The sequence below is a fragment of the Anabrus simplex genome, chromosome 14 (assembly GCF_040414725.1).
Source record: "Anabrus simplex isolate iqAnaSimp1 chromosome 14, ASM4041472v1, whole genome shotgun sequence".
Lineage (NCBI taxonomy): Eukaryota > Metazoa > Arthropoda > Insecta > Orthoptera > Tettigoniidae > Anabrus > Anabrus simplex.
In genome coordinates, this window is record NC_090278.1 from 80,008,414 (window position 1) to 80,033,946 (window position 25,533).

At 39.1% G+C, this 25,533-nt stretch overlaps 1 protein-coding gene across 1 annotated transcript; it reads left to right on the forward strand.

Annotated features, from left to right (window-relative positions):
* On the forward strand, positions 1–25,126 carry LOC136885449 (circadian clock-controlled protein daywake). The gene is made up of 6 exons (XM_067158010.2): positions 1–101; positions 7,631–7,714; positions 11,074–11,209; positions 14,287–14,420; positions 20,298–20,453; positions 24,921–25,126. Exons 1-6 carry the CDS (start codon positions 38–40, stop codon positions 25,070–25,072), a joined length of 726 nt encoding a protein of 241 aa, XP_067014111.2. The 5' UTR covers positions 1–37; the 3' UTR covers positions 25,073–25,126.
* Positions 25,127–25,533: the final 407 nt, after the last annotated feature.

Sequence of the window (25,533 nt, forward strand, 5' to 3'; positions counted from 1 at the left end):
TTCGAGACAGTCGTGGCCAGAGCTTCCAGCGACAAGGATGCATCTCTTACGTTTCATTGTATTGGGCGTAGCTGTGTTGTCCACTAGCGGCCTAGATCTTCGTAAGTATTCTATTATTTCTACCATTAACAGACAAGTAGCTGTTCAAAATCAAACAATTGATAGGCAATCCGTCACCTGGGTGATATCCCTAAGTGCAGACCAGTGTAGCCTACGTATGTCCATTATCCTGATACAGGATCGGGGGGTGAGGTGAGATGGAATTATATGACAGGTTTTTGCGGTCGGATTTCCTTCTTGACGCCAGCCATATTTAAGGAGCTATTGAAGATTAAGGGAAAGAAGTGTGAGGAATCGGCTGAGGCCTATGAATAGGAACTGTCCTTGCATTTGCCTGGTATTGAGAATGGGAAACTTCATAAAACCATTCTCAGGACAGTCGACAGTGGGGTAACCTCTCTTAATCCGTTTACCCTATAGGGGAATATCCTAGAGCAGGGATGGCGAACCTTTTCCAACTAGTGTGCCATTTTAAGTCTAGTTTGTTACTATCATCTGTTGACTGTGCCACTTGTTATTTTCCATTAGGGGATGTCTTCAACCCCCCCCCCCGGAACTTCCTTTATAAATTCCCGATTATGTTTCATAATATGTCATTTATTTATTCATTTACAGATTTATTTATTTATTTATTTATTTATTTATTTATTTATTTATTTATTATACATATATCTGGTAAATACATTTGATTGCATGTTCCGTGGGGCTGTGCCTCAGTTATGGCCACGGCGGTTTCCTTCCCACTTTTACGCCAATCTCATTTTCGCCGCAAGGCCTATCTATGTCGGTGCGACGTAAAACAAATTGTAAAAAAAATAGTTATTAGATACAAAATTCAGAAGTACTAATATTTCGAATGGACTTAACTTCCTCCATTAGCTTCATTATCATTCCATGTTGTAGTTTGTATGCTCAACAATTAAACTAATTTCTCCCTCATCACATTTCCATAACGAAATGGAAAATTAAAAAAAAACAGGTATCCTTTTTTTGTAAGGTCACATTCTGCTTTCATCAAAACATACTGCATACATGTGGGAGTAATCCAAATTAGCTTTCAACTGCTCCGAAACTTCTTCACTCATTTTTAATATTCTATCCTTGACAGCAGTTCAGCTGGCTGGCATTCCTTTAATTCTGTTAATTATTAGTTGTTTGTTAGGGAAGTTTTCAAATTGTGTCGGACGTCAATAAGAAACTTTGTTTCAACAACTCACCGTCAGAAATCGGTTTCCCATGCATGCTGTACTATGCAGTGAGACAGATGGAAACTGATATTATTCCTTGGCCGAAAAGAATTAGTTTGTTTTGTGCAATGTTCGATATTTTGTTAAACGAACTCTCTTCTTTCTTCATTTGAAATGGAACAAATATTCGAATGATCAGTCTCGAAGTTGCGCTTTACATTAAATGTGGGGGATACAATTGTTTTCGAACACAGGCAATACATCTTTTTATCAGTCCGAATTCCCTTGGCCAGAGTTCTTGAAAAATACGGTCACCACCTTTGTCAAGTTTCTGCTCTTTTCGGCACCGAAAACATGTTTGCGATGTCCGTATACAAAACCAACAGAAAACGACACTATCTCACTTGATTTTCCGACCTATCAGTGTAGCAGTGTTGCCATATTGCACGTCCGAATGGAACTAGTATTTAGATTTTTGATATTTATTTCTTACACGTGAAACTTTATATGTATTGTCTGCAGTGCAAGACGTATATATAAAATATTATTATGGTCATGCGGTGTGCCACCGAAATCGTGTTCGCGTGTCACCTAGTGACACGCCTGGCATAGGTTCGCCATCCCTGTCCTAGAGCATTAGGCTTTGTGTTGGGAGGATGAAGCTGGGTAGGAGGACCAGTACCACGACTGGCGGCCTTACCTGCTATGTTGAACAGGGGCGTTGTGGGGAACAGTAAGATCGGAAGGAATAGACAAGGAAGAGGGTAGGAAGCGGCCATGGCCTCAATGGGGCTCATACACCGCGAGATGTAATTTACACATATAGTTAGATATTACATTATAGCTTCACTAATATGCAACATAGAATTAAGAAAACTGGCCTACTTATAGTAGACACATAGGGCTTCAATTTCAAATATGAGAGGAACAGTATATTAAGTATTACATGAGGAATTAAAAACATATTCGTAACTTTTTTAACTTTATAAATAAAAACACCATGTAACAAAACATACTGATCTGCACTTATTGATTATTTTTTCCTGTAAAGAAGACGCTGAAATCTAAGGGATGAAGCACTATGACTGTTATAATGGAAATTATTTAAAATATCTAAATTGTCTTTCAAAAATTTAACAAGTTTTGCTTAATTTTCCAAATATATCTTAGTTATTTTTAAAATATAAGTTCATGAACGTGCTTTATCCGGTAGAAACCATTAATAGGGATATTTATGCCAAGTGTCATGAAGTTTTTCAAATAGTTCCAGATATATTGCGTTTTCCCTCCAAAACACCAAACGTTTTTGAAAACAGCTTTGAAAGTTCAACACTTTGGATCTGCAGATGTGCGTATTGTCTCGTGTAGTACACTATATCTCTGCCAAAATGCCGGATTTAGCTTTGAAACTTAACAGATGCACTATGAAAGGTGTGGTATTTCATGTAAACGAAATAAAACATAAAGTATGACATCTCGCGGTGTATGAACCCCCTTAAGTTCCGTACCATCCCGGCATTTGCCTGGAGAAAAGTGAGGAAACCATGGAAAACCACTTCCAGGATGGCTGAAGTGAGAATCAAAACTCCCCTCTCTTCCCGAGGCTGAGTGGACCCCATTCCAGCCTTCGTAACATTTTCCAAATTTCGTAGCATAGCCAGGAATAAAACCCGGGCCCCTAGGTGTGGCAGATAATCACACTAACGACTACACCGGAGAGGCGGACATATGTGACAATTACTATTCAAGAATAATCAGTAGTTATAGCACTTAATTGTCCGGTCCTTGGACTACATGCTTCACAGACAATCAGGTCATGCTCCACTATGGACCATTGATTGCGAAAGATTCAGTAAGCTCTGAACCGCTGCAGTGAGCGAACAGTTGATCTGATCGACTCAATTCTAGTGTTACGATAACGGAAGATATTCACTCGGATAATCATGAGATTGTAAATAAAGGTTGCAGATCTGTTCCGATTTTTAGACACTAACAGGTAAGAATACAAACGTATTTGAACAAGGCGCAAGTATCATCTACCTGTTCTACACTTATATTAGGTGTATTGAATAAATGTTAGGGATTCTCATAGTTCAAATCGCTAATATTTATGCAATTCTCTCTGCAGAACCGTTGTGCGGGTAGAAGACATTTTAGGGGGTCAGATAGTTCAGATCGCTAATATTTATGGAAATCTCTCTGCGGAACCATTGTGCGGGTAGAGGACATTTTAGGGGTTCTGATAGTTCATCGCTAATATTTCTGTGGCTTGGTTCTAAAAGAGCCAATGTCATTTTTTAAAATCGAAATTGAGATATTAACTGATACAAACGCTTTTTATCCTGGCTCGCAACATGTTAAAAGGGCCAATGTCTCTGTTAAGTACTAAACGAACAGTTAACGTTTAATTAAATGAGCGTTTGGCAATAATTACCAATAAAGGTTAGAGACCTGGCGATTTTTAAAGAATACGATAGAAAAAATTAGCGTTTAATAAGGTAACTTCCACAAAGAAAGTATAAAGTGATTTGAAGTTAGTTGTTGAAAAAGTAATTGGAAAACTATAAGCAAAACTTCAAATGCTCATAGCTCGAAAACAGGTTATTTGACATTGGCCCTTTTACAACCAAGCCACAGATTTATGCAAATCTCTCTGCAAAACCGTTGTGCGGGTAGAACACATTTTAGGGGTCCTGATAGTTCAGATCGCTAATATTTATGCAATTCTCTCTGCAGAACCGTTGTGCAGGTAGAAAACACTTGCGCCTTGGTTAAATACTTTTGCATTCAAACCTGTCAGTACCGAGCTCGATAGCTGCAGTCGCTTAAGTGCGTCCAGTATCCAGTATTCGGGAGATCGTGGGTTCGAGCCCCACTGTCGGCAGCCCTGAAGATGGTTTTCCGTGGTTTCCCATTTTCACACCAGGCAAATGCTGGGGCTGTACCTTAATTAAGGCCACGGCCACTTCCTTCCCACTCCTAGCCCCTTCCTGCCTCATCGTCGCCATAAGACCTATCTGTGTCGGCGCGACGTAAAACAAATAACAAAAAAAAACCTGTTAGTGTCTAAGAATCCTTTTCCTAGGTTATGAGCGTATTTCGGTGTTGTATTAAAGGATGTTAAATGAGAGGGCGTGTAGGTCTAATAATAATGTAAATAATTTTACGTCCCACTAAGTACATTTTTTATGGTTTTCGGAGACGCTGAGGTGGCTGAATTTTTTCTTTAGTATGCTAGGAAATCTACCAACAGGAGGTTGACGTATTTGGGCACCTTCAAATACCACCGGACTGAGCCAGAATTAAACCTGCCAAGTTGGTCTCAGAAATGCAGCGTTCTGCCGTCCGAGGTACTCAGTCTCGTGTATGGGACCCAAGGATTCAATCCTATCCTATGAATGGGAGGGATAGAAAGTAGAGATGGAGGTTCGGCGCGGGTTGTTGCTAGAGTAGGACAGTGCCGACAGGAGCATAATTATATGTTACAAACTGAAGAGGTTAGATGTTGATTACAACTTTCCTTTATTGATTTCCGCAAGTCCGGGCCAGTGACAAGAAAACGTTGTTTTTCTTAGAATTTGTTTTACCTAGCATCAACACACATACGTATTTTGGCGACAATGGGATAGGAAATGGCTGTGACGGGGGATTCACCCTCAGCATTTGCTTGATGTGAAAATGGGGAAACCATTTGAAAACCAACTTCAGGACTGCCGAAAGTGGGATTCGAACCCACTACCTCACAAATGCAAGCTGACAGCCACGCGGCCACTTGTTCGGTGACAAGAAGTCACTGGTCCAACACGTCAGGTTGTTTAGCATAAAATCTCTCGAAGGCAGTGAGCCAGTCGTGTCAGCCGCTGGCCCAAAATTTGAGGTTGTAAATCTTTTGTTAGGACGCATTTGCGTAGCGAGTTAGCAATTATGCGTCGAATGGTGGTGAGAGTCCATCGGGGGGGGGGGGGGTTTATGAGTAACGGTGCAAGTTTTCTATGGTTTGGGTATAAAAATAATTTTCCTCTAGTGGCTTGTTGTTGGAATCTAGCATTGGCGAAAAACACACATCTTCTCTTCAAGGATTATAGGGTAATATTCATATATAATCCCCCCTAGTTCTGTGTTACAAACTGCCGTCCCCATCTTAGGGATCTGATGGGACCCAAACAAGACGTATTACTTAATACGAGAAATGGAAATGGTCCAAAGGAACAGCAGCAGTGTTTGTCCTGGCTTACTCCAGTTTCCTGATACAAGATTTGGGATGAGGGGAGATGAAATGTTACGGAATGTTTTACGGCCGGATGCCCTTCCTGACGCCAAGCTTATTTGAGGTGCTAATGAAGATGAAATGAATGGTGGAAAGAATCAGCTGTGAATTATGAATAGAAACTGTTTCGGCATTTGCCTAGAGTTGAAAATGGGAAAACACAGAAAACCATTTCTAAGACATCCGACGGTGAGGTTTCACGATTTGTTCTGGGTGCTCTGCGATAAAAAGAGTAGTTTTAGTAAATTGGCCTGAGAAGACTTCAGAGTAAGGAGACGAGCTGCTCGACTAAGCGGCATGTTCTGAGCTGCCAGTGGAAACATCTCCTCCTAAATCATTGGAGAAGATTCAACCAAACATTGTACAAAAATACTGTTCGTGCAGAGACACCTCCAGCACCCTTAAGGGTAGGGGTGTGGAGGGAGTGACATGTTGCTCTTCCAGAAAGCAACTCAGTGTTGAAAACATCCTCAAGGATATTACTACGAAATTCAGGAAAATAAAAATGTATAATAACATATGAGAATATATTCTTTATTTATTCCTAAGTTTTATAATCCTCTTCTTAAGGATTAGCAGTTTGCCTTTTTTCTACCACTACGAGAGGTAATATGAGTCAGTGCATTATTTCACTTAAGCCCTGAGGGTATTTAACTAAGGAACAGATTACAGGAAGAATTATGTAAGTAAGATAATTTGGCTAGGATTTGAATAAAAAAATAATAATAATAATAATAATAATATGATGATGATGATGCTTATTGTTTAAAGGGGCCTAACATCGAATCAAAAAGAAAACGAGGAAAGAAACAAGCGATTTTAGGGCTAATTTCCGGGCCGGAAGTGATTTTCGAACTTATTTTTAGTTTGATAGAGCTATCCAAGACTCACAATTTGAAACTTCTCCGGGCCCTTTAGCCCTTCAACTTTCGGCACAATTGAGAACATTGTTTAATTTTAGGTGTTTCGTAGTACTGGGACCTCTACATTGTCTGCCAAGAAAAGTTTTCAACATTAATAATGGAAAAATAATGTGACACTACGGATGTCATTTAAGTGAAATGGGGATGAGCTCAATATGCCCAATATGACAGAGTTTTGTATGAATATTCCAGGATAGCTCTCAACCAAACTTGGCACACATTTGACTTACTATGTGACAAGAGATGATGTGAGGTAATAATGAGACTCTGGACGCCCTTTAATTTTTAAGTTCAACCTCCAATTGGATTGAGAAGAACTGTAAAGTAACGTACAAATTGACCGAGATTACGTATGTATGTCCAGCATAGTTCTCCAACAAACTTGATACACATATAACTTTCTATCCGGAAATATTGCTCTGAGGGTGAGACACTCGTAGTACCCCTTGAGGTCGAACTCATAATATAATGGATCGCTGAGATGTATTATGACACGCTGGATGCCGTTGTTGGTACAAGTTCAGCCTCCTTCGGCATGGAGAGTGAGAAGTGATGAGAAGGAAAATGCACAAACAGACCGAGATTAGTGATGACTTCACAGTTTTCGGGACCCATAATCTGGATGGTAACAATCCTAATGACTGTTGGAATCGTGTACGTCACGTCCATAGTGCGACATGTTAATCCATACATTTATCAGAATATATTTGAAAGGAACAATTATTTTCTGCAAAATTTCAGTAAATAATTGCTTGGTAATGATCACAATTATTGAAGGTGAGATTTTGCACAAATGAGCCTAATTTCCTAATTCATAGGAACTATTTTTGGAGTAAATACATAAAAATGAACGAGGCCGCCTCTTTGGGTGAATGATCTGCCTTATATGCAGAGGTTTCCGGGGTCGATTCCCGGCCGCGCCATGATCTTAACTTTGTATACTTAATATCCCTGGCTCTGGGACTGGGTGTTTTGTTTTAATGCAGATCTTCGCATTTACGGAGGGCACATTTCGATAGCAATTCTCACAGAAAACACGTTTTTGCGAATACATCCCTCCACATAGGGTAGGCGTTAGGAAAGGCAACCAGCACCATAAATCTTCACCAGATGGTATTACTGTTCAGTTCTTAAACTGTAAACATTGAATACAACAACTAAGTGTTTCAATAACATTTTTCTTTTTGTTCCAGCTTCCTTCATAAAACGATGCAAATGGGGAGATCAGAAATGTGTGCTAGAAAGTGCTAATGATGCCCTTCCCCATTTGATACAAGGTAAGTACAAGTTTTAGTAAAGATATGAATAATTAATACCATTACATTTCTTCTCAATTTGTGGGTTCCCATTATGACAAAGCATACTGTTCAAAAAGTCTTTAATAATTCACATGTTTAAGATTATAGCGGAAATATTTACTACTTATTTTAGATCCTAATGTGAAATGTACATATGAATTCTTAGATTCTGAAGTCAGCCATTCAGTCTCCACAGATTCAACGTCCTGGTCTGCTTGTTGACTTGTTTTGGTGTACATATTTTCATTTACAGAGAGCACATCTCGATAACAATCACCATTAGGGGGCAACAAATTTAAAATAATTCAAAAGATACTTAAAGAAAACAATGGTGTCTAATTTCTACTTGGGAAATTCAATTAATCTTTAACAAATGAAACTCAAATTCATAACGATTAATTTATTTGCTTCCAGCAAATCTTCCTCGGGAGACATATGTATGGAATTTGGAGTCGACAAATGTAGGATTCAGTGAATACGAATAGAAAGAGGGAAACTGACTCAGGGCCTATGAAATTATCACGAATGAAGTAATCAGTTCTCTTGAGTGTGTTGAGATGAGATATGTTTGGTAAGAGAGTCTTCTATATGTTTCTGCCATGGCCATCCATCAATACTTCACATCACTGCCTGCATGGCTTCGGTCACAGTGCAGGCGGCGAGCGGAGCGTTGCCGCTATAGAAAAGTTGAAGAGCGGGGTGCAGGGAGCGTCTGTGTGGACATCTAGCGAGAGTCAGTACGCGGCGCGGCGTCTCCTCTGCACGAGGTGATTAAATAATGGCAGTTTCAAACTTTTCTCGTTCGTCTCTGCTTTCAGAATTTTTTATTTAAGCTGAAGAATTCGACGTAGGACTAGGAGAGAATTTCGTGATTTTCCAGTAAAGAAATAACTTGAAATGCATGGGGAATTTCATAATTTATATGGAGAACTGAATTTATTTCCTGATAAGATTTTTCAAATATACATATACGTCCATTCAGCCTTTGGACTCCTTACTAAAACTTAAGGCGCGACAACAGAAGCAAGTCACCAACTTCTTACAGACCCATACATGTCAGATGTAATGCCGAACACAAGTTTTCATATCGGCAATATATTACAAAGATAATAATATTAATTATACAATAATAATAGGACCTATAAAAATAATAATAATAATAATACGCTATAAATGCAATATCTTTATATCCATAACCGTTAAACTGAATTTATCTGGTATATTTAAAATCATTCCAAACTCTTTCAAGGCTTCCCTTGTCACTATTAGGTTTATAAGTTCTTCTCTGTCGTTCGATAGAAAAGTTCGGTTTTGAACTTCAGAAATGAGCACTTTCAACTCTTCTCTTGTTAATTCAGTAACAGTCATTGCGAACGGAGCAGTTGAAATCTCAAACAGGAGTGAGCAGCTAGCGACGGTTAGCGTTGTACTTGAACCAACTTCCCCTCCAAAATGACGCGCCGCTGGCACTGTGGCCGAAGCCTAACGCCCCACTTAGGGGCAAAAGATCCACACGCGTCGACGTCCCGAACAAAGAGCATTTTATAAAAGAAACCGTCCCACTTTGATAATGTCTCTCAGTCATGGTCATTCAACAATACTTCACATCACAGCCTGCTAGATCACATCAACCATCCGTACTCTAACGCCCCACTTGGATATAATTTCTGTCATGGCCATCCACGAATACTTCACATCACAGCCTGCAAGATCACATCAACCATCTGTATTCTAACGCCTCTCTTTGATAATATGTCTCTCAGGTATGGCCATCCGTCAATACTTCACATCACAGCCTGGAAATCACGTCAACCATCTGTACTCTAACGCCCCTCTTTGATAATATATCTCTCTGTCATGGTCATCCATCAATACTTCACATCACAATGTGCACGGTTGCTAGGTAAGATCGCGTCAAACATCTTGTATTGCTAATTTCGTGACATAAACTTTCGCATCACCCCGCAGCCATAATATATATTTATGTCAACAATTCTTAACAGAGCACATGATTAAGATTACAGGGGGTATATTTACGATTTAGTTTATATATTTTACTACTGCCAAATGTTGGAAAAACTTCTTCGATTCTCGAGGCACTCCTTCAGTGTCAATAGAGCAACATCCTGATGTGATTGTGTTCGTGCATCAAAGTGAGCAAGATAATCTCAAAGATCCTTGAAGAATAGGCTGTTCTGTCTGGAATTACTTGCCGGTGAAGCATATGTAATTGATAAGACTCTACGATCAGTGTAGTTTGAGTCATCGTAATAACAAAGCATTAAATGACCACTCTAATAATTGCAGGCGAAGGCTTACCCAAGCCCGCAATAAACTGTGTACTGAACGGGTTGCACACATTTAAGGAGCAACATCTTCACGTCATGATATCGGCGAAGATACACAATTAATAAAATGACGTCCATTATAGGCAAATCTGCAATTTCAACCAAAATTGGTACACAATAACGACAATACTATCTGGAGAAATAAGACACACATAGCAAACCTAGGGGTGGATTTGGGAGGGAGTGACATGTAAAAATCACGCAAACGACTTATGTTAATGTTGAATCCATAGTTTTCTGGGGGCTGAGATGATTAGAGACAGTTCGGATGATATTTAAGTCCAAGTTCAGCCACAATCAGGATCGGGGAAGAGGAGGGATTCAATTGAATAAACAGTTTGGGGAAAATGTTCATTCATAGGGCGATGAGTAAGAGACTGAAGTAAATTATCAAGGGAACTGAAAACGAAAATGAAAACCTACAACCTGTTTCCCAGGCATTGACCGGGTCAGAGATGTAATGAATGAAACATATAAAGGCTGTTATTACAATGGGGTCGTCACTCCCAAGGTGATTTATTAATGGGTTATAAATGCTATGAAATGATAATGGAGAGTGTTGCTGGAATGAAAGATTACAGGGAAAACCGGAGTACCCGGAGAAAAACCTGTCCCGCCTCCGCTTTGTCCAGCACAAATCTCACATGGAGTCACCGGGATTTGAACCACGGTATCTAGCGGTGAGAGGCCGACGCGCTGCTGTCTGAGCCTCGGAGACTCTATCAAGGGAATTGGCCAACAAATTTCCAAGTTCCTTGAAAAAGTTCAAGAAAGTTCTAGGTAAACAATTCGTTGGGGATCATCAATGCAGATCTTTGATGATTTATTGATGGTCTACTATATAGAAAAGGTCTGTCACCATAAATTCAAAATTGCTCTCGTGTGAAGCTGGAAGGGGTCGCTAGTTAAGGGATAAAGGAATAGGAGTGTAGTGCTAGGAATTCCATGAATTGTTCTTGTTTTCAAATTCGTTTATTCTCTTTTCTTCAGGAGACAAGAAATACAAGATCCCACCTCTGAATCCGCTGCTCGTACAGAAGATAGAAGTGGAGCAAGGAGGACTGAAAATAAAAATGGAGAACGTAAAACATTACTTCACAGATAATTCGAATTTCACGAGCTTTACGTAAGTTAATATCTAAGACACATTACGATAGAAAATATTTTGGAGTAAGGATACAACTTCAAATTGTATTAGTCGTATTTTATTTACTACAACAGTCAATAAGCTCGTGGGCTGGCACCTAGAGTGTAAGCAACACGGCATACACTCATAAACTACAGTCAATAAGTTTTGGACTGGCGCCTACAGTGTAGGCAACACAATGTTCACCTATGTACTACAGTCAATAACTTTTTGCACTGATGCCCACAGTGTTGGCAACACGGCGTACACTCATGTACTACAGTCAATAACTTCTTGGACATGTTCCTACAGTGTAGGCAACACAGTATACACCTATGTACGTACTGCAGTCAATAACTTCTTGTACTGAGGCCTACAGTGTAGGCAAGACGGCGTACACTCATGTACTACAGTCAATAACTTCTTAGACTGGCGCCTACAGTGTAGGCAACACAGTGTACACCTCTGTATGTACTAGAGTCAATGACTTCTTGGACTGGCGCCTACAGTGTAGGTAACACGGTGTACACTCATGTACTATAGTCAATAACTTCTTGGACTGGCGCCTACAGTGTAGGCAACACAGTGTACACCTGTAAACGTACTACAGTCAGTATCTTCATGGATTGGCGCTAACAGTTCAAGGATAACATAGTCTTTTGACCTGTGTTTTTTCATTTTTTTCCCGTCATGGTGATCCGGGCGATTTCGACATTATCATCCCAAACTTTTCTCTAGCGGATTTGCCTAATTTTGTGACAGAACTTGAAATTTGCCCGTTGCTCACAAACTACGACATTCTCAAGTTCCGCCGCTGACATTCACAACAGAGACTGTAGTTCTGCTTATACTGTATGAACGCAACTGCCTCTTGTTGGGACTAGAGAAGAACTGTCACGACAACAACCTGTGGAACGAACTCTCCGCTGTAGTGCACCACAGCGACATTAGACGGCCAGTCCACGAACTTAATGACTCATATACGTATTTGTACTTCCAACAATGATATGCTGCCGAAACCTGACGAAATATACCCTAAAAAGTGTAAGGTAGGGGCCCATATTTGTGCCATTAGCAGATTTGAATTTGTAGAAATTCAGGAATATCATGGAGAAGGTGTGTATATTCCCCACTGAATATATTATCCACTTATGGGCAAGTTGCAATGAACCTGTTATAACGTAAGGTAGTCAATGTTTGAAATGAACAGAAACACTACAAAAAAAAAATGAACTGCCAAAAATGCGTTCGTAATTTTGTCCCCCACAAAATTTATGAAAAGTGCAATTAATTTTAACATATTTTTCCTTTCTAACCTTGCCAAACACTTTCCCTTTAATTATTTGAAAGCCATTTATTAAAAATGTTTTCTTGGTATTCTTTTTAACATAGTTTGTCAATGTTGCTCGTGGAATGTTAAATACTTTACTCGCACGTTTGTAACCCATAATCTTGTCCCTCACTGCCCTAATAGCCTTCATAGCCTCCTTATCCCACCACTTGCGTTTTCCCACCTGAAAATAATAATAAACTAATAAGGAACTACACCACACGACTGAAATGCAGTCCAGTGCTCCTACTATGAAAATCCTCCTTGTACACAGAATTATATTAAATATAGTGCACACAACCAACTCTCACAAGACAAGGGGATTACATCCGGGGACGGAATTGGACCCCCTATTTCATATCTTTTCATGAAAAGAAGAACATTCAGCCTATATCTCAAATTGCTTCAAGGTGCATTATCTACAAAAATAAAAATAAGAACCCGGGAGAAAAAACAGAGAGATGTAAATTATAAAAAGTTTCAGGAGACCTAGAAATAATTAAATAAATAAATAAATTGTTGAACTTTCTTAAACATTAAAGTTAATCTCCGTACAACGTCTGCAAATATTTCAAATATAATTGAGGTGAGTCTGTTCAAAACTTACATTTTTAAGCAAAATTTATGAAACAATTTTTAAATGCAGAGACGTAATGCCTCTATCCGATTTTCCCCTCCAATTTTAACAAAGGAATTTTTATTCGATAAATTTTGGATATGTCGCCGGCTAATTTGAATAAGACTGAAAATGAATTCTGTATTTATCATTTCTCCTTTACATGCTAAATTAAGTATTTGAGTTCATGTTGAACAGAAATCGGGGCAATTACAAATAATTCAAATTACAGATGATTAGCCATAACATAATCTCAAGCAAAACGAGCATAAGTGGACTGTTCAACGCCAACGTATCGTTCGTGATACCATAATCTGCAGCCATGGCAGCTAATCCATTCCCCCATTTTTACAGATACGTTGAATAGCTCATATTACAAAATATGCAAATGCTGTCTTTTTCTCATCTTCATTCGTAAGTTGCTCTTGATCATTTGGAGGTAGTTGCTCCATTCATTGCTGTTTTATAATTCGCGCTTTCTTGATGAGCTTACCTTCACCACTCTTTGATATTAGAGTTTTCCTGCCATTATTATTAAAAGTTTTGTTCGTGGTCAGGCAACGTCCCCCCCGCCCCCCAAGAGCGGCGATATATATAGGTGGAATCGAATGACAAGGTTTGGACTTAGATCGGGTAGGAGTTGCTTTATTGTCAAGTTTTTTCGGACCTGGAAGGATTTTATGGACTGTTGCAGTAAGCTGGTCCTGGGTTATTGAGGGAAGCCAAGAAACATCATGCTGGGGACTAGGGCCCGGGAAAAGGGGAAGGAATATGTTCAGTGGCAGCATTGTGAGTCCCGAAAGGTACGGACCTCTGACAACCTGAAATAATGAAATATGTCCTAAAATTGTGTGTTAAATTGGCGTACAAATACGTTTTAGTTCCCGATTTCGTACTTCAAATTTTTCCGAAATCACTTATGCAAAATGCCCCGCACGGCGATATGAAAACATCGGGACGTAGTGCAATAACAATCCAACGGAATGCACCAAGCTGACAGCTAACCAGTATGGGAATCATAGGTAGGTTACGTGGAAAAGTAGCGGGAAAAGACAAAGACAGGGGAAATAGCTCAACACTCCTCAATTGCTCAACATTATTGTGAATTAATCTCTTCTTCTCATGTTACAGATTTGATGTCGATCAGAAAAAGTACGCATACACTTTAGAAACTCCACTATGTCGCATTCTAGGAGATTACGAAATTAGTGGAAAAATTCTTGTGCTACCTATTAGTGGAAAAGGAAAAGCTAATATTACCATTGGTAAGTCAGTGTCCCTCGTTTTTCATTTTTATTTTATTTACAAAGCTTACCTGAATTGTTGCTTGTCACAGTGCACAAAGCCTAGTGAGACTTTGAAATACGTAATTTCCGATTACAATGCTAATTTCAGATTAAAATGCTAATTTCAGATTACAATGGTAATTTCGGATTACAATGGTAATTTCGGATTACAATGGTAATTTCAGATTACAATGGTAATTCCGGATTACAATGGTAATTTCAGATTACAATGGTAATTTCAGATTACAATGGTAATTTATTACAATGGTAATTTCGGATTAGAATGGTAATTTCGGATTACAATGGTAATTTCAGATTACAATGGTAATTCCGGATTACAATGGTAATTAATTACAATGGTAATTTCGGATTACAATGGTAATTTCGGATTACAAAGGTAATTTCAGATTACAATGGTAATTCCGGATTACAATGGTAATTTATTAGAATGGTAATTTCGGATTAGAATGGTAATTTCGGATTAGACTGGTAATTTCGGATTACAATGGTAATTTCGGATTACAATGGTAATTTCAGATTACAATGGTAATTTCGGATTAAATTGGTAATTTCAGATTACAATGGGAATTTCGGATTACAATGGTAATTTCAGATTACAACGGTAATTCCGGATTACAATGGTAATTTATTACAATGGTAATTTCGGATTAGAATGGTAATTTCAGATTACAATGGTAATTTCGGATTACAATGGTAATTTCAGATTACAATGGTAATTCCGGATTACAATGGTAATTTATTACAATGGTAATTTCGGATTAGAATGGTAATCTCGGATTAGAATGGTAATTACGGATTACAATGGTAATTTCAGATTACAATGGTAATTTCGGATTACAATGGTACTTTCGGATTACAATGGTAATTTCAGATTGCAATGGTAATTTCGGATTACAATGGTAATTTCAGATTACAACGGTAATTTCAGATTACAATCGTAATTTCGGATTACAATGGTAATTTATTATCACAATGGAAATTTCAGATCACAATCTTAATTCCGGATTACAATGGTAATTTATTACAACGGTAATTTCCTATTACAGTGGTAATTTCAGATTACAATCTTAATTTGGGATTACAATGGTAATTTGAGATTACAATGGTAATTTCAGATTACAATGGTAATTGATTATCACAATGGTAATTTCAGATTACAATCTTAATTTCGGATTACAATGGTAATTTCCGTTTACAATGGTAATTCCGGATTACAATGGTAATTTATTACAATGGTAATTTCGGATTAGAATGGTAATTTCGGATGACAATGGTAATTTATTACAATGGTAATTTCGGATTACAATGGTAATTTCAGATTACATAGGTAATTTCAGATTACAAAGTAATTTCCTATTACAATGCTAATTTCAGATTACAATCTTAATTTCAGATTACAATGGTAATTTATTATTACAATGGTTTCAGATTACAATGTTAATTTATTATTACAATCGTTTCAGATTACAATGGTAATTTATTATTAAAATTGTTTGAGATTACAATGGTAATTGATTATTACAATGGTTTCAGATTACAATGGTAATTTATTATTACAATGGTTTCAGATTACAATGGTAATTTATTATCAGAATGGTAATTTCGGATTACAATGGAAATTTCGGATTACAATGGTAATTTCAGATTACAATGGTAATTCCGGATTACAATGGTAATTTCAGATTACAATGTTAATTTCAGATTACAATGGTAATTCCGGATTACAATGGTAATTTCAGATTACAATGGTAATTTCGGATTAGAATGGTAATTTCGGATTACAATGGTCATTTCAGATTACAATGGTAATTTCGGATTACATTGGTAATTTCAGATTACAATGGTAATTTCCTCTTACTATGATAATTTCAGATTACAATCTTAATTTCAGATTACAATGGTAATTTATTATTACAATGGTTTCAGATTACAATTTTAATTTATTATTACAATGGTTTCAGATTACAATGGTAATTTATTATTAAAATGGTTTCAGATTACAATGGTAATTTATTATTACAATGGTTTCAGAATAAAATGGTAATTTATTATTACAATGGTTTCAGATTACAATGATAATTTATTATCACAATGGTTATTTCAGATTACAATCTTAATTTCAGATTACAATGGTAATTTATTTTCACAAAGGTAATTTCCGATTACAATGGTAATTTCGTATTACAATGGTAATTACAGATTACAATGGTAATTTCGGATTACAATGGTAATTTCCGATTATTAGGGAAAGCAATTTTAGGCACTAACAGATTAGAATGCAAACGTCTTTAACCAAGGCGCAAATGTCTGCTACCCGCACAACGGTACTGCAGTAAGAATTTCATATATATATGAGTTGATTTTTTAATTCACTATTTTTAATTTAGATACTTACAACGTTAGACCTTTTTACAAGCCTTCGAAGTAATTACGACCGTTGTGTAGCACTCGTTCCCAGCGATGTGGAAGCCGTTGGATGCCACTGAGAGCGCCTGGTCTCTGGAGGTCACGGACGGAGCGGTCGGTGGCCACTGGCGGAAGCGGACCCCTCGAAGTGTTGCTTTCATGTTAGGGATGAGATCGTAGTCACAGCGGGTGATATCTGGAGAATGAGGGGTGGTAAAGCAGCCCCCGAGCCCCAGCGACTGAACAACTCAGTCACAGCTCCTGTGCACGCGGCCTTGAATTGTCATGCAGAATGATGGGTGGGTTATTCCGGAAGTGTCCTCGTTTTCTTCTTAGAGCTGCTACCAGGTTCGTTTAGAAAAATGCACAGCAATATTCACATTCCTCCGGGAACGGAATGCTTTATGATAACACCATTCCAGTCGTAGGGAACGATCAGCATGGCTTTCACATTGGTTCCGGTCCGTGGAACCGTTACTTTTCGCGCTGACCTGTGATGACACCACTCGTTTGATTGGCGGCTCATACGTTCCGGCACAGGTCTCGTCAATAGTCATTATCCAGCGTACGAAGGCTTCACCTGTGCGTTCACAGCGCTCCAAGTGCGTGCGTGATACATCATATCACAGCCGTTATTGATGTTCGATCAAATCATGTGGAACCCATTTGGAGGGCGATTTTCCGCATTCCCAGCCGATTCTTCAGGATTTGCAGCACAGTCGAAAGGCGCCAGCCCTGTATCGTTGCACAGGTGATGCAGACCTATGGTGTTTCTCACATAATGGCGTCACTCGTAGGCAACACAAACCCGTGGTGTCCCTCATGTAGGTGTACTAATCACAAGGACTCGTACTATCCCATGGTGTTCCTCACTTCTGTTCCGTATATAGTGGTACTAATCACGGGTACTGTAAACCATAGTGACCCACGCATTATTGCTACTAATCACAAAACTATCATGTACCTAACATATTCGCAAGTAAAGTCGACTCATGGTTTTCCCTGCGTGATTGTTAATAACAAGTATTTCATGGTTCTAATTCAATAATCACTTGGTTACCCCTTTTAGTCGCCTCTTCCGACAGGCAGGAGATATCGTGGGTGTATTCTTCATCTGCGTCCCCACCCACAGTGGGTTCACCATTTACTATAGGATGACCAGGCCGCGGCATGTATGTCACAATTTGTTGTCCGCCTTTGACGGCCTTGACCCATCGTGATACAGTACGGTTAGCCTCTTACAATCCTTCGTAACACTACCTTGCATTGCGACCTCGAGCGCATTCAACTTTCAAGCGGCTCCTCTGATCTTACTTCGAAATCGTTACAGCTGTACTCCAGGAGCGCGCGCTCAAAACTGCGTTCTTGTTGTCGCTGAGGTCGGGTTCATTTGCGCTGAGGGAGAGTGAGTATCTCAGCTACCTTAGGTATACAGTATATTGCCTGGCTGTTTTTAACGGCATTGTTACAGCATAATTGCCACTATTAAATAATCAACCCCTTAGCGATCGGAGCTCTAAGAACCCCTAACATGTATGCAACCCACCTGCACTAGTGTAGAGTAGCTAGCTGATACTTGCCCCTTGTTCAAATGCGATTTGTATTCTAAGGTATTCTTGCCTTAAACATCTTTCCTTACTGGTTATACGTAACGCCTTCTAACGTTCAGTTTGCAAGTCTCTGTGCATTGACTAAACGCCTCCACAATCCTCTATTTGTAACTAGCTCTGTAGTCACATTAAGTTTCATATCTGCTATCTTTAAATTGTTATAAACTGAGTCTAACCATCACCACCCTCAACTGCCTCTACATCTCTTACCCTCCATGATCGAGTCCATTATTCTCATTCCTTTACCGCCTGTTCTATATAAACATTGACAACTAAAAAGGGCAAACTGCGGCCTCGCCCAACTCCTTTCTGGATTACTGCTTCTATTTCAGAGCCTTCGATTCTTTTCACTGCAGACTAATTTTTTTGTACAGATTGTAGATAATTCTTCTTTCTCGGTATCAGATCCCGATCACCTTCAGAATCTCAATTAGCTTGGTCCAATCAACATTATCAAATGTCATTTCTAAATTTACGAACGCCATGTACATGGGATTGTCGTTCTTAATTCCATCCTCTAAGATCAAACGTAAATTCAGGATTGCTTCACGTGTTCTTACATTTCTTCTGAAGCCAACTTGATCTTCTCCCAACTCCGTTTCAACTTGTCTTTCGATTCTTTTGTAAATATCAGTAATACGCGTTAACATTTTGCAAGTGTAGATACTCAATTAATATTGCGGTAGTTTTGTCACTTGTCACCACCTGCTTGTTACAGCATAGTTGCCACTATTAAATAATCGACCCCTTCGTGATCTGAGCTCTGAGAACCCCTAACATGTATGCAACCCACCTGCACTAGTGTAGAGTGTCTAGCTGATACCTGCCCCTTGTTCAAATACGATTTGTATTCTAAGGTATTCGTGCCTAAAACATCTTTCCTTACTGGTTATACGTAACGCCTTCCAACGTTCAGTCTGCAAGTCTTTGTGCATTGACTAAACGCCTCCACAATCCTCTATTTGTAACTAGCTCTGTAGTCACATTAAGTATCATATCTGCTATCTTTAAATTAAAACACTTAAGCTCTTTAGGCTTTTTCAATCATGAAATTACCGGCGTTTCGCCCCAGTGTAGCAGAGGGTAGCTACGCTTTTCCCAGACGCTGGCGGCTAGTGCGCCGTTGAGACACCACTGCAAGCCTCTTATCTAGGACAATGCAGTGGCGGTGCACTAGGGGACGCATGTGCCTGCTCTTGTATAAATTAGATTCCATAAACGGAGAGAGTCGCCAGCATAGACATATTGGTCAGTCGTCATTTGGTGTCAACTGCTGTCATTTCATAAAATGCAAAAACACGCAATCGTCAGCATTGATCATTAAGAAGACATCAATCGAAAGAAGGGTGAGTATGAAGCGATGATCTTGGAGAAACGAGTGGTAAAAGAGGAGGTAGATAAGAAAGAAACCCTAGGACTCACATAATTCTAATATCACAGAGTGGGAAGAAGTGAGAAATTCACCAAGGGTGGTCAGTTGGAAATATGTTAGAAGGAAGCAGGAACTAAGGTAGGCATTTCTGCTAATCTACGATTAATCACAGTACTATGACTTGTCTCATCTGATGCCACTCATCTGGCGTAAATCACAATATCACTTTAAGTGTTCGGAATACTCGTATAATGGCAGGCAAGCAGCTAATCCTAGATGAACCGAATTATTACCCGAAACCTCGAAATGTATAGATTGAAGGACGTTTATATGTTCATAACTTGATAAGAGACCTGGTGTAAGGTCAGGAAAATTTGGTGGCCATGACATGGTTTTGAGCCTTACTATCATATTGCCATTAAAGAGTCTTTTAAAATTTATTTGCAGAGAATCTGGTGCTGGGCTTCACAGCAGATATTGCCTCCGAGAAGAAAGCTGATGGCAAGGACTACATTAAGTTGGTAAATGGCAAGCTCGAGGCCACGAGTTTGTCAAGGGCTTATTTTGACTTCACCAATCTCTTCAACGGTGACAAAACTTTGTGTAAGTTAATATTTACAATATAACCTTTATGAAAAGCGGAACGAGTTGTTGAATGATAAGTTTCTTTGAAGTGAAACCCAGATTTTGTGTTTCCATTATTATTATTATTATTATTATTATTATGGAGATTTAGTGGATTACAGAGGGAAAGGAACTTGAGGATTTTTATGGAATGGTCTTTAGTATTACATATTCAAACGTAATATTATTACCTTTGTTTGATGTTGATTCTAACTGAAGTAGCATCTACTTTACAGGAAATTTAGGATATAAATGAATTTTCGTGAACATCTCCCCTTAAACTTTCTCCTTGTGCCGTATTGTCTAGAAAGTAATTGAGTTTTTCAATACAAATATACACTGAGTAGCCAAAAGTAATGGGAAGACACTGAATGTGATGTTAACAGCGAGTTGCTCCTTCGCGAGCTCTCAAGACGGCAGCAGTACGGCTCTGCAAGGTGCTGGAATCATTCTGGAGAGGGATCTGGATCCACGCACCTTGCACTGCTAGCAACAATTGATCTTGTGTAGTTGGTGCGGGGTTAATGGAGTGTACACTAGTATCGACAGCATCTCATAAATGAGCGATTGGATTAAGATCGGGGGATCTTGAGGGCCAGTACATTGTCAAACTTTACTGCAGTGCTCCTCCAACCTCCTGCGTGTCACCACAAAGCGGTGACATGGCGCATTGTCCTGTTGAAATATGGCATCTCCATTAGGGTACTCTAGTGCCAGAGATGCAGATGGTCTGAAAGAATGTCCACATAACGTGGATCTGTCAGCCGGACAATGGGGGCCTAACTGCAACCATGAGAGCGCCTCCCAGACCAGAGCTGAGCCACCTCCCACCAGGACACAACCTTGTTGATACGCAGGATCCATAGATTCATGGGGCATACGCCACACTCTTACGCGCCCATCAGCTCGATACAACTGGAAACGGATTCATCGGACCATACCACCCACCGCCACTGTTCCATGGTCCATTACCAATTTTCGCGGGGCCATGCACGTCGTTGAGCTCTGTGACGACTTGTCAGCAAAGGGACACGCCTTGGTCGTTGGCTAGTGAAGCCTATGCGGTGCAGTTGTCTCCTTACAGTCCTGGGTTCCTGACTCCCAACATTCAACCAGACGGTAATCTGACTCACAGTAGCCCGTCGAGCGCCCAGTATGTTTCTGCGGAGACGACGTTATGTCCGTTCTTTAAACACCTGTGACGGAATTAATGTGAATAAGGCCCCCTTTATAATCCTTTTCGATCTGGTATTATTACCATTGAAATGGGTGGAACTGAACTTTCCTGCCAAGGTATTGACTAACATTATTTATTTAATTATTAATTTAATTATTAATTATTTAATTTATTTATTTTATCAGTGATCCCACAACGCGAACTATTCATATTGGTACTTGAAATGGAACTTCTACCAGCTTTGGCTTTACTTATATTTTCGACTAGAATTGTATTCTGAGTGTGGGTCTGTCTGCTGCTGCGCTCTGTTGTAGCAATCCTATACTTCGTGGTCACTGCTCTAGTTCTCTGCGCATCCTGCACGCGCATCCCCCTGGCGTGTGTAAGATGAGAATTGTGTGTCCTGTGGAGAAGCGGTGAGAAGGTCGCTGTCTGTAAACAGCGCTTAGTGCTCGCAGGACGCCGTAAAATGGACGACGGATAATTGCAACTATCCGTCCGGGTTTATTTCCCAAAGTGTTTCGTTTGTTTTATTTTTCTTCATTGCTGATACATCCTCCATTTTTAAAAAAAAAATCGTTTGAATTGTGTGATACTGACATAGATTCCTGGTCGTAAGTACTACATCTGGATTAAATATCTGTACGAAGTCATCAAATTGTAAGTTCTGCACTATTTTATCATTCTGGGAGCCTTCTTCGCGTCGGGCATCTCGCCCTTTTCAACAGTGTTTGATCTTGATTTTAATGGATGGATTTGCGTTTGGCATTCCAACAGTTTCAAAATCGAGTCTTGGATTTTTCTAAGAACTGATATTCACTTGGTCACTAATAATTACAGAAGTCTAAAAACTACGCAATGTGTTTTCTCAACACGTTTAAGTTTTGATAAAGTTAATGGTTTTGATGTTTTAGTCCAGTTGTATTAACTACATTATGATTATATTATTCAGGAACCACCTCACAATATTTGGTAAAGTTTTAACTGTTTGATGTGAGGTAACCTAGCGAGGATGTTTTCACAAGGACTTAACTGGTAAAATCTTTTCTCCTGTTCCTTTCGGTGGATTAATTTATTTTCCAATTTTATGTTCAATTTTGGGTTTCTTTCTCTCCTGTTTTTCTTGTGTTTTTATTTTTTTTGCATTGTGTTGCTCGTGCCTTGTGATTGGGTCAACCGAGTAGTTATGGCGTTGGTCTGTCATCTTGGTGATGATTATTGTTTTGCGTTGTGATAAGTTTTGTTTTGACGGTTTGGCCTGGTATTATTTCTTTGGTTTATTTGGATTCCGTACCTCGGTGTTGCTATCACCTATTTGAACCTTTTAACTCCTGTTGTAGTGTGACTCTTTATTTTAAACAGCCCTTTCAGTTATGTGGAATGATTTTCCTTGTGAGAACTCCTCGAGAAATAGTTTCCCAATCGGTTTATTTTTAACTAATCTTAAAGATGTAAAACTAGCTTATCCTACTGAAATTAATTCTAGAAATGGTATACCATGAATAAGAAGGACGGTTAAAAGCTACTAAGAATGCAAGACCGAGGTCTATGATATTCGAGTAAATTTGTTAACCCTGGAGTGGTCGCATGGGTTTTGTCAATATTAATGGTCGCACCGGGTCTCTCAGACCCATTTTTTCTCAGACTTTTACTATTAGATTTTGATACTTTATTTCCAATTACAGTATTATAGGACATTATTTCGTTTATTTTAATGCAGTTTACATGACTACAATATTTAACTATCCCGTTTCTTAACCAAAAATGTATTTCAATAATTAGACTGAAAAACTGATTGTTTTCTGTGAACTTGTGAAAGATAAAACATGGTAACAGTAAAATATATTACACATTTTTTTCACTTTTTCCTGCATCTACATGCACAAAGCAACACTTTCATCTATTTTCTACACAGTCATAATAAAACATATTTTTGAGAATTTCACACTTGAAATATTGGTACAAAAATATGGATTTTTTTAGGTATGTGTGAATTATGTATCATAATTCATAACATCAAAATCAAATTAGTTTTAGAAACACATATAATTACAGTGAAACATCACTTTAATCAATTTCTATGCACATTCTGCAGACAAATTGTCCATGTTCTCCGCAAATGAAATTTTGGCCCTCGGGGCAGATGAAGGATGTCTTCCTCTTTGTTTGTCGGGCAGAAATGACTAAGAGCTTCTTCATCTTCAGATTCCTCCAATATGGAACGAATCCAGGCAGAGTTAGCTTCATCCATTGTTACACGGAAGAAAAAGTCTACTAAACTAACAATGCGAAGTTTGACAAAAAAAGTCAACGTTAACAGTCGCACCGGGTCTGCGAGACCCTGAACAGCCGGTACGCGCAAAGTTTCCAATGCAACTGAGAGCGGGCTACTGTGTTTGGTTGAAGGTCGGGAGCCAAGAAGCTACCAGGCATGGGGAAGCGCTCGGTGCATTCCAACAACAGGAACACAAATAAGTATGTCCGCCCGGGTCTCATAGACCACTCCAGGGTTAAGGAAGTTGTAGTTTTTAACTTAAATCTTTTAGAGGAATCGGCCGATTCCTGCATAAGCATTGGTAAACTATTTTAAAGTCTACTTCTTGTTCTGAGGATGTTCAGTTTTAACATTATCTAGATACAATTTCTTTGGTTATTTTAAAGGTATAGTGTTGTCTTTTTCTTGGGGTAGTTACTCAGATTCCTATACAGTGACCGAGTTCCACGGATTAGTCATCACCTGCACAGTTTATGGTAAGTGTGCATTCTTGGTGATGTGAGATTCCACGCCTTGATTGTGTTTATTTGCTAACAGTCTGGGCGATTTGGGGAGATTGCACGACTGTGTCCCGGGTGGCAGTTTACGCGGGTGGTAACATTCTTTCTGTGATATGGAAGATCCACCCGCGACACTGTTGACCTTGGAAACCCAAATTTGCGTATAATCTCCTCAATTCATTGACCCATGTGCCGTGCGCTGATGATCATCCCACATTCACAGCCGGTTAACTCGTGTCTGTGACAGACTGCTCAGCTAGCCGCGACTCTCGGGGGTCATACACGGCACATCTTCTAATGGGACACCCCTTCCCGTGACTTTTGGCCACTCAGCGTATATGAAAAGAAAAAAAAACATTTCTTAATGCATAATACCTACCTGAATCAGTAATATGAACAAAGGGAACTTCAAGAATTAAGTTCGTACAATGTAACATATCAACAGCTATGTGTAGACTTACAACATTAGTAGTGAACTCTTTCTACTATTTCAGCTGACTCTACTGTGAAGTTCCTAAACGAAAACTGGGTTGATGTCTTCAAAGAGGTTTCTCCACCATTCCTGGAGGGGCTGGCTGCGCAGGAGCTGAGGATCATTAACAACGTCGCTGAAGGAGTTCCTCTGGATAAATTGTTTCTTGAATAACGTGTAAATATACCTGTAATTTGTAATAATAAAAGTTTGTGCTGTTAGAAATTATTAGTCGATTTTTCTTGCCTTCTCTTGCCTAGGTGACTTGGATTCCGGTGGACTACAGAAAGACCCTGCAAGAGACCTTGAAACCTTCACTCAGGTGGCCTTGGATATGGATGGAAGTACAATCATTACACAGAGTGTACCCGTGTAGTGATGGGATATTCGAATCATTTTACTGAATCGATTCATTGATTGCGTTCGCATTACTGAATCGATACAGAGATCCGATTCACGGTACATGAGATTCACTGTTCCTATTACATCTGTGTAGTTTCCACTGATAAGGCAATATCAACAACATTCAAAGCTTGCTGCTGCCATCTGGTCTTCATTCTATGAACTGCTTTCCTACGCGTCATTTAGCTTTCAGATTCAGGTTTCTCGTGGCAGCCACCTCTTCGCATCAAATT